This window comes from Pyrus communis, chromosome 9 (assembly GCF_963583255.1).
Source record: "Pyrus communis chromosome 9, drPyrComm1.1, whole genome shotgun sequence".
Taxonomy (NCBI): Eukaryota; Viridiplantae; Streptophyta; class Magnoliopsida; order Rosales; family Rosaceae; genus Pyrus; species Pyrus communis.
In genome coordinates this window covers 13001666-13011149 of record NC_084811.1, presented here as the reverse complement: position 1 = coordinate 13011149, position 9484 = coordinate 13001666, and the positions used below count along the sequence as shown (strand labels likewise).

The 9484-nt window shown below is 35.7% G+C and overlaps 1 protein-coding gene across 1 annotated transcript; it reads right to left on the bottom strand.

The window, feature by feature from the left end:
• Positions 1-445: 445 nt before the first annotated feature.
• Positions 446-2482, bottom strand: LOC137744775 (calmodulin-7). The gene is made up of 2 exons (XM_068484573.1): positions 2317-2482; positions 446-1039 (listed from the first exon to the last, which is right to left on the bottom strand). The coding sequence occupies exons 1-2, from the start codon at positions 2390-2392 to the stop codon at positions 666-668; spliced, it is 450 nt and encodes a 149-aa protein (XP_068340674.1). The 5' UTR covers positions 2393-2482; the 3' UTR covers positions 446-665.
• Between the last annotated feature and the right edge of the window lie 7002 nt (positions 2483-9484).

The following is a 9484-nucleotide window of genomic DNA, read 5'->3' as shown; positions in this document are numbered from 1 at the left end:
AGTTCCAACATGTTTTTGAACCTGTAATGGGCAATGCGGTGCATCATGTCCCGTATTCATTGCATTTTACCAGCCATAAATACACAATTTCCAGGATTCTTTTTTTTTTTTTGGGTTTTTAGGGGAGGGGGCAGTGGGAGGGGAGGGGGTGTGGTTTCGCAATTCTCATCGCGGATGTCAAAATAGGTTCCAAATCTAGCAAAACTTCAACGACGTTCCGCAATAGAAGATATCCCGGGTGTTTTTAACTATCGAATCATGACTTGTGTGATTTTAACCAAAGATCTAACCGTTGAAAGATCCAAAATATCTAATACTCCAGAACTCCGTAGAAAATTCCCAAAGTTCAGACCTTAAAGCCAAGTGATGAACGCCCTAATGCATAGAACAATGAATCCTCCCGCAAGGTTAAAAGGTTACCAATAAACAATAAAATGGAAACAAGTGAGAATAAAAAACAAATTGAACTGCCAAAACATTGTCAAAAGACCACACCACCTCCACAACAAGAGTCTAATACTCTTTTTCAAGGCTTGATTACAAAAACCATAACATAAAAATGGAAGCTAGGAATCCCAAATTAAAATTAAACATGTTCTCCCCCTCTTCCCTTTCCCCTTTTCTTCATTGGTTCATAAGTGGGTTGGGGTTCGACTAGTGGTATCTCACTTAGCCATCATCACCTTGACAAACTCCTCATAATTTATCTGCCCATCCCCATCAACATCAGCCTCCCGGATCATCTCATCCACTTCCTCATCTGTGAGCTTCTCCCCAAGATTGGTCATCACATGGCGGAGCTCCGCAGCTGAAATGAAGCCATTCTGATCCTTGTCAAACACTCTGAAAGCCTCTTTCAGCTCCTCCTCAGAGTCGGTGTCCTTCATCTTCCTGGCCATGAGGTTTAAGAACTCAGGAAAGTCAATGGTCCCATTACCATCAGCATCCACTTCATTGATCATGTCCTGGAGCTCTGCCTCAGTCGGGTTCTGCCCCAATGATCTCATGACAGTGCCAAGCTCCTTAGTTGTGATACAGCCTGCATAACAAAATTATTAGAAACAGCAATAAGTTGCGTTGTTTGCTTGGGCAGCAGACGTTTGCTTATGAGGAACTCAACTAACGCATCCAAATGCTTAATAGTAACAACTCTAGAATAAGCACAACAAGAAACACAAGAAATGCAGATTTTGGGACGAGATACAGAAAATTATTGGCATCATATCCTTCTAGATACTGGAAACCAGCGCCCATTTTGAACTAGTTCACCACGTAAACATAAATAGCCGTAAAGTAAAAAAAACACAGATGTTAGTAAGAACAATCTAAATGCAAAACACCCGTTGTGCAATACACATATGGGCGCAAACAAACATTTAAAAGCATGGTATTAGCAACTACGATCACCTATTAAAAAACAACACATATCAATTTTAAATGGAAGTTTTATCGAAAAGCCCGTAGTACTATTCACTTTAATAAAAAACCACATTTTTACATTAAAAAATCAATCCGGTAGTTTTAACGAAAAGTCCGTGATGCTGTTCACTTTAACGAAAAACCATATTTTTACACCAAAAAGTCAATTCATTTTATCCTTTATTTTGTCCATCTAGTTAAAATTCAAAGTTTTAAAGCTCTTTTCTTTAGTTTTCCTATTTTAAATTTCCTAGCAGCAAGAGTAATGAAGAACGAACACACACATCCCAAGCACGTATCAGCCCAACATGGAAATCGTAAGAAATTACAACACATCAGAGCATCCAACAAATACTGCATCGCAGAACGCCACATAATTCCGCAAGAAAGAAATCAATTGCCTATATCACATACTTATGCAACTTGATATGAGTTGGCATTATAACAAATGGGTCTTGTTGCAAAGTGTATCATATCACAGAGATCCGAAATAAATTGCCATTTTTACTAATCACCCATCCTAATACCATTCAAACACGAGATTGAACCTATTTCAAATTTGAAATTTTGAATCGATCAAACCACAACGCTCTTTTCAATCTGATTTATAATTTCCACATACCCAGCTAGCTAATAATTTCACGAAACAAAACATAAAAAATAAAATTTGAATTTCAAAATCAAAATCAAAATCGACGATCTACAATTCTCCGAAAATAAATCAAATTAAAAACGCAAACAACATTTACAACAAGATTCAATGCAAAGATTAGATCCTAAATCAGAAAACACCAGACCCAGATCTAACATAGATGAAGGAATCAAAACATGTAAATAATACGCATAATATAACTGTAAATAATGGGTAGAAAAGAGACAGAGAGATCTGAGTCTAACCATCTCCATCCTTGTCGAATAGACTGAAGGCTTCCTTGAACTCAGAGATCTGATCGTCGGTCAGTTGATCCGCCATTGATCCTTGATTTTTTTTTCTTTGTTTTTCTTGTTCTCTTCGAAATTAGTGAGCAGAGAGAGAGAGAGAGAGAGAGAGAGAGAGAGTGTTTCAGACAAACAAGGAAAAGTAGTGGGTTTACGCGTTAGGCTGATATTTTTATATCGGCTTGCAGCGCATCTCGGTTCCAATGCATCCCCTCCCACCCAATCATCTCCTATCCCATCCCTATTTTACCATTTTACCCTTAGTCCTCTTTATGGTCTTCCAAGTTGTGCATCTCCAAATTACCATATTGTCCATATCATATGACTAGCACAAAAATATACATCTTTCTATACCATCACATCTTATTATCAAGTGAGTTTAATAATTGAAACTATTTATCAATAAAACTATGGTTGTCATTCAAAATTCTATGAAATTACTATTTTAATCCCTCATCAAAACTAAGCAAAAAAAAAAAATGTTCAATTTACTAATTACATAAACATAAATTTTACTGTTTTTTACACCAGCCTCACAGTCAGGTTAGCATATCATGCTCTATTTAAAAATAAAAAATAAAAAACTGCTCATCATTTTCCCAATTTTCATAATTGATTTTTTTAAAAAAATTTCAAAAACTAATCACACTTAATAATAGAAAAACAAAATGAGATGAGATTGCTCACATGGTGTGTGTGGGCATCTGCTAGTAATTCTAATAAATAAGGGTGAATTGTAATTTCGCACTTGCTTCCAACATCCTATTTTTACTCTTTTTGGTAACTTCAACTACAATAACTCTCATTCACAACCAAGCGCCTGCATGGCATGTGGAAGTCAAAAGTAATAAAAGAAGAAAAAAAAATGCTTACCAAATATGTTATTATTAGTTTGTGTGTCACTATAGATTCACGCGTTTACACCACTTTTGTTAAATCACCCATTAATAATTATTTTTCTTGGAACCAACTAATTAAATTCCTACCACTTAGTCCTGTATGTGAGATGTCTTAAGTTTGATTCTCCCCAAAGGGGAATTTGAACCACATTATTGCTAGCCCATTGTGAGGTTAAACCTTTTTCTTAATGTAAGTAATATCGTTTGTTCAAAAATAATAATAATTTTTGTGTTCAAGTGAAAGTGAAGGCATTGAGACAAAGGTTTTAAGAAATGAATTACAAAATCTTATAGGTCACTTCTAATTTATTTAATACATGTTCAGTTCAAGAGCTATCATCTAGGATATTTAAGGTCATCTTCAACCGACCTGGCCAAAGAGTCGTATGGCTAAAAATAGCTCGAAATAACATGAAAACTGTCTCCAACCAAAGGCTAGGCCAAATGGCTTGTGGGCCCCACCAGCCAAAATCCCTAAATCAGGCTAGCGGGGTGGCCATTTCTAGCCAGCCCTCCAACGGCAGGATGTCAAGATTGACTTTGTGGTAGGTGCAAGAATACTGGCTAGCCCTCTAATGCCAGAATGTCAAAATTGACTTTGTGGCAGGTGCTAGAATACCACTCTTTCTTCGTTATTGTGGCAAGTGGCACTCAAAATATGTCTGAAAACCTTATTAATTCAATTAAAATAATAAATTATTGAGGTGGTTATGTTTGGCCTATAGCCATTTGGCCCCCTTGGCTGGAGATGAGTTTTTTGTCAAAGGGCTATGCTTGGCCTATGGCCCTTTGGCCCTCTCGGTTGGAGATTGTATAAAATATGGTCTGACACTGTTCATTAAAATATAATTTCTTGTTGGGCTATAGGACTAAACATAGCCTTTGGCTCTCCTTCAGTTAAAGATGGCCTAAGTTGGCAAGGTATAAATCAATTTAAAATATGTTGTTTCTTTATTATTATCCTGAAAAATTAAATTTGACACCCTCTTTCAACATGAAAAGTAGTATATTATTTGAGCAAGAGCTAAATCATACTTCAAATAATTTTTTTGTCAGTTATGTCAAAAAACTATTGAGGGTGTCTCCAATGGGAGAAGCAAAATGCCTTGAAATTGACATTCTACATATTTTCTTTGCCAAAAAATTCTCGAATGGTGAAATGTAAGTTATCCATTTTCATCAGAAGATGTAAATAAAAACCTAAATTTACATTTTTTTTTATATATATCTTTTGGTGGTGTGTCCCACTAATCAAAAAGAGAAAATTAAATAGAATCTCAAATTTACATCCCACTCATTAGAATAAAACTTTTATCCATATTTGCTAAAAATGTAAAATGGAATGTAAATATGATTTTTGCATCTCAAATTTGCAATTTTCCCATTATAAGTGCCCTTAAAAAAAAATTATTTGAAGTTTTAAAATTTGGAGCAATTTCAGTTAAAGTTCATGTCTTATATACCATAAACTTCTCAAGTAGATAGCTATTAAAATCAATTTTGATTTATGAAATCCGACTTTTAACGATATAACATTGAGTTAGTATATTTTTCGTTTTTTTTTTTTTTTTTTTTTTTTTTGGTCAAGGAAGATTTAATCAAAGATACAAATTACATACAAAAGGCCCACAAATAGAGAAACATAAACAAGCAAAAAAAAAATGGCCAACTAGATAATCCAACAAGGCGCAGTCAAACAGCTAAGGCCCAATGACAAAAAAACACAAAACCGAGATATTCACTGTAGCCGCCTTCACCAAAACAATACATCTCGATCTGCACAAATCTATTGCCCATCACCAAGCATCACCTCACCAAACTCATCATCCAAACTTGAATAGCTTCTCCGAGCATAACCACAAAGTAGAGATAACCAACTAAAAGAAATCAATTGGCTATCAAGAGAAAGAAGCCCATGGAAAACCATGAGCAACATTGCCAAAAGCAGTTAGACAACAAAGATAAAGTGGTGATGTTGGGTATACTCGAGTCGGTTGAAGAATAGGAACTCCACACATATCTCGACGGAAAGTATGGCTAAAAAACGAATCTCAGAAGAAGGAGATCGAAGCCGGGATGAACAAGAGAAAGAGATGTCAGAAAGATAAGAAGAGGAGGACATATCGAAATGCATAGGAGGCGGAAACACAGCAGAATATGTGAACATAAAAGACAAAAAAAGAAAGGGGATTAAACTTTTGTAATAATCCTTATTTGTAAATATAGATGATTTAATATAAAATAACTTTTGTAACAAAGGAATATATTAAACTCTTTTAATCTACAGGGAGGCAATAATTGAACTCAGGTGCAAAAAAATAGGCATACTACTATCTAGGAAAAATTACATATAAAGTAAATTTTTAATACTTAATTTTATATTAAGACAACATTTTAAGGAGATATAAAAGTTAATTTATATGGAAGATGACATCATTGTTTTTTTTTTCTTCTCTTAGTGTAAATTAGAAATTTTATCAAAATCTATTCTCAAGGATTCTAAACAGATAGTAAAACGTAGCACAACGAGATTGGTTAAAAATCTTATTGAAAATCCAAAATTCTTACAGGAGCATGACACGTGGTGCTACAGAATTGGTTACAAATCCACTCAAAAATCTATCCACAAAAATTGTCCTTTTGAATAATGACACATGGCGTAACGAAATTGGTTAAAAATCCTACTCAAATTAAAAGTCCTAAGTGGTTGAGGGCAGGTAGTACTTATGGCATGTACGCAGTTTTACTAAAAATATACAAACTGATTCTACTCAATTTATACAAACTGATTCTACTAAAAAGTATACAAAAGAGATTCTACATACATTTGAAACTGATTCTACAAAAATGGTCGAGGAGGGGGTTGGACTAATTCTAGAAATAAAGGATACAAACTAATTCTACATATAGTTTTACAAAGTGATCCTGCAAAAATGATCAATGAGAGGTTGAACTGATGGCGCAGATTAATTTTTTTCAAGTTGTGTGAGTTGGGCTGTATTAACAAACATAATTTTTAAGGGTAGGCAGGTATTTTAAAAAATTGTTTCCATGTTTTTTGAGCTGGGCTTTAGGTATTTTTGTGTTTTTCTCTCCTTGAAATGTTTAAAAAGTAGTGAAATTCCTAGAAATATTGTATATATTTTTGTCTCTATATGCAATGCTCCCCTACTGACATACCCCGACCGGAGTCGAGGGATGTTGGCCGTCACCCGAAGGTGACATAACCAAAAGTATAAGTGATGTAAAAATGTGACTAAATTAAAACCGAAACTAGAACTTATTTAAACTAATAAAGTGAGTGCACATTAGTGGATAGAACCCATAGAATGCAAATATTCAGAGCATAGATGACAAAGAGTGTGTAATCAAAACTAGTTAAGTACTTAGTACACAACGGGATAAGTTCCTACACTTAAATAGGGATATGTCAAAATTGCTGGCTAATCCTCGTACGCCACAGAGTAATTCTGCTATTTAGGACTTGGAGGGGTGAAAAATAGAAGGGTGAGTGGGAACAACAACAAAGGTATATAAAACACATTTATTTTTCAGAACATGCTAACCCCTAGCTATAAAACATGTATAGTTTCCTGAAAAATCATATTGCGTATAAGTATGAAAATAACAGTAAATAATAATAATGCCAAAATACGCCAAACTACAATATCTTAATAATAATGATGCTAGAAATATGCCAAACTATGATATCACAACAATAGCATAATGAAAACAGGTTGCTCATCAATCTACGCTAGCAATGAGTTCATGCAGATAGTTTTTGACATGAACACGATTGGGGTGTAATGCATAAGTATGCTCTAGTGCTACAATCACGTGAAGACTAGTGATAATCGCGATCACCTACGAGTCGGAGTTGCTTAATGCAACATGTACAACATGACTGACACCTACTTGGATCCAAGGCGAGCGTGCAGTGTAGAGGTGAACATACACGTGAAAGACTAGCCCTGGCCCCGAGTGAGCACTAACACCAGGGTGCAGTAATGATGAGCAAACTACATAAATATAACCATGCCATAACAATTCAATAACTCCTAATCAACATTGTAAGCTTACCTAAGCATCTTGTAGGATTATGTTAGCGTTTCACGGCATTATAATATTTCTTATAACGTATTAAATCATGGCACTATTATTTTTAGATTGATATTACGTCTATTATGCCATGATTAAACATGTTATAAGAAATTTTATATTGCTATGAAATTTCTTATATTGCTATGAAATGCTAAAATATTCCTACGGGATGCACAGGTACGTTTGTTGACTAGAATTATTGAATGGTTGTGGCATGTTCATATTTATGCATGTAGTCTGCTCATCATTATTGTACCCTGGTGTTAGTGTTTGCCCAGGGCCAGGGCTAGTCTTTCACGTGTATGTTCACCTCTGCACTGCACACTCGCCTTGGATCCAAGTAGGTGTCAGTCTTGTCATACAGGTTGCATTAGGCAACTCTGACTCGTAGGTGATCGCGATTATTGCTAGTCTTCACGTGATTGTAGCACTAAAGCGTACTTATATATTACACCCTATTCCTGTTCATGTCAGAAACTATCTACGTGAACTCATGTCCTATCGTAGATTGATGAGTAACCTGTTTTCATTATGCTATTGTTGTGATATCGTAGTTTGGTGTATTTCTAGCATTATTATTATTGAGATATATAGTTTGGCGTATTTTGGCAGTATTGTTATTTACTGTTGTTTTCATACTTATACGTATTATGATTTTTCTGGAAACTATACATGTTTTACAACGAAGGGTTAGTATATTTGGAAAATAAATGTGTTTTATATACCTTTGTTTTTGTGCCTATTCACCCTTCTGTTTTTCGACCCTCCAGGTCTTAGATAGCTGAATTCTCTGTGGCATGCGAGGAACTCCGGCAGATTCTAACATATCTAAATAAATGTAGGGTCTTTTCCCTATTGTGTATTAAGCACTTTAATTAGTTTAGACTGCACACTATTTTGTCATCTATGCTCTGAATATTTGTACTCTATGGGTTCTACCACTACTGCGCACTAACTTTATTAGTTTAAAAAAGTTCTAGTTTTGATTTTAATTTATTCACATTTTTACATCATTTACACTTTTGGTTATGTCACCTTCAGGTGATGGCCAATATGTTTCGACTCCGGCTAGAGTGTGTCAGTTTTTTATCAGAGCATAAGATTTTTGGCAGTCATGGATTCCTTGTTTGTGCTATAGGTCCTAATAATTTTTGATCTCTTATGTCAGAATCATGCCACCTCGTAAAGAACTACGTTTCCCTTTTGAGACTCATTTTCCCAATTTTAGGCAACTGGGTGAGGTGATCACTAGCACCATTCAATCCACACCTTGTCCTCCCTAAAGGACCACCTTAAAGACTATGTCCCACCTACAGATAAATAATTTCTTCAGTAATGAGGAGCTCGAGAAATCTGAGAGTTGGATCGACCATGTTGAGAAGACTTTCCGAGTTATGCAGCGACAAGGGAATCTTCTAGATGAGAGATAGGTCGAGACAACGACTTGGTTTTTCTGTCTGGGAGTTGGATCGTGGTGGGCTCAGGAGTCATGCCCATTGTCCATTTAAGATGCCACGAATTGGAATGTGTTCAGACTCCTATTTGAGGTGAGATTCACACTTCTGGAGTATAAGGACTGGAAGAGAGAAGAATTCACAGAGTTGAGACAAGTTAAGAAGTCAGCCACAAAGTACCATCGAAAGTTCACTAACTTATCCAATTATTGCCCCGAGATTGCTGAGAATACTAGGGAGATGCTCCGTTATTTTAAAAAGGGAACTCGTAAGCGGTTGCGTTCTTTAGCGACTTCTATTATGTGCTCTACCTACCAAGAATTCTTTGAGGTTCTGCTTCGTGTTAAGGATTCTATAATGCTCCTGATGATGACGATGATGATGAGGATAAAAGTAATGCCTAGGGTCGTGTCAATAGCAAGCACAGGGTCATGTGAATCACATCACCTTGAAGGATGCTCAGGGTAACCTTGACTTGATTATGGGTATGTTGAATGTTCTTGGCCATTTTGCTAGAATATTAATTGACTCAGGTGCTACTCATTCTGTTATTTCCCATACATTTGCTCAAAAAACTCAACCTCACCCCACTCCCCTCGGTTACGTGTTAAAATTCATAATGCCTAGGGATGAAGTTTGTTATGTTAGTTGGGAGTATCGAGGATGTCGTAA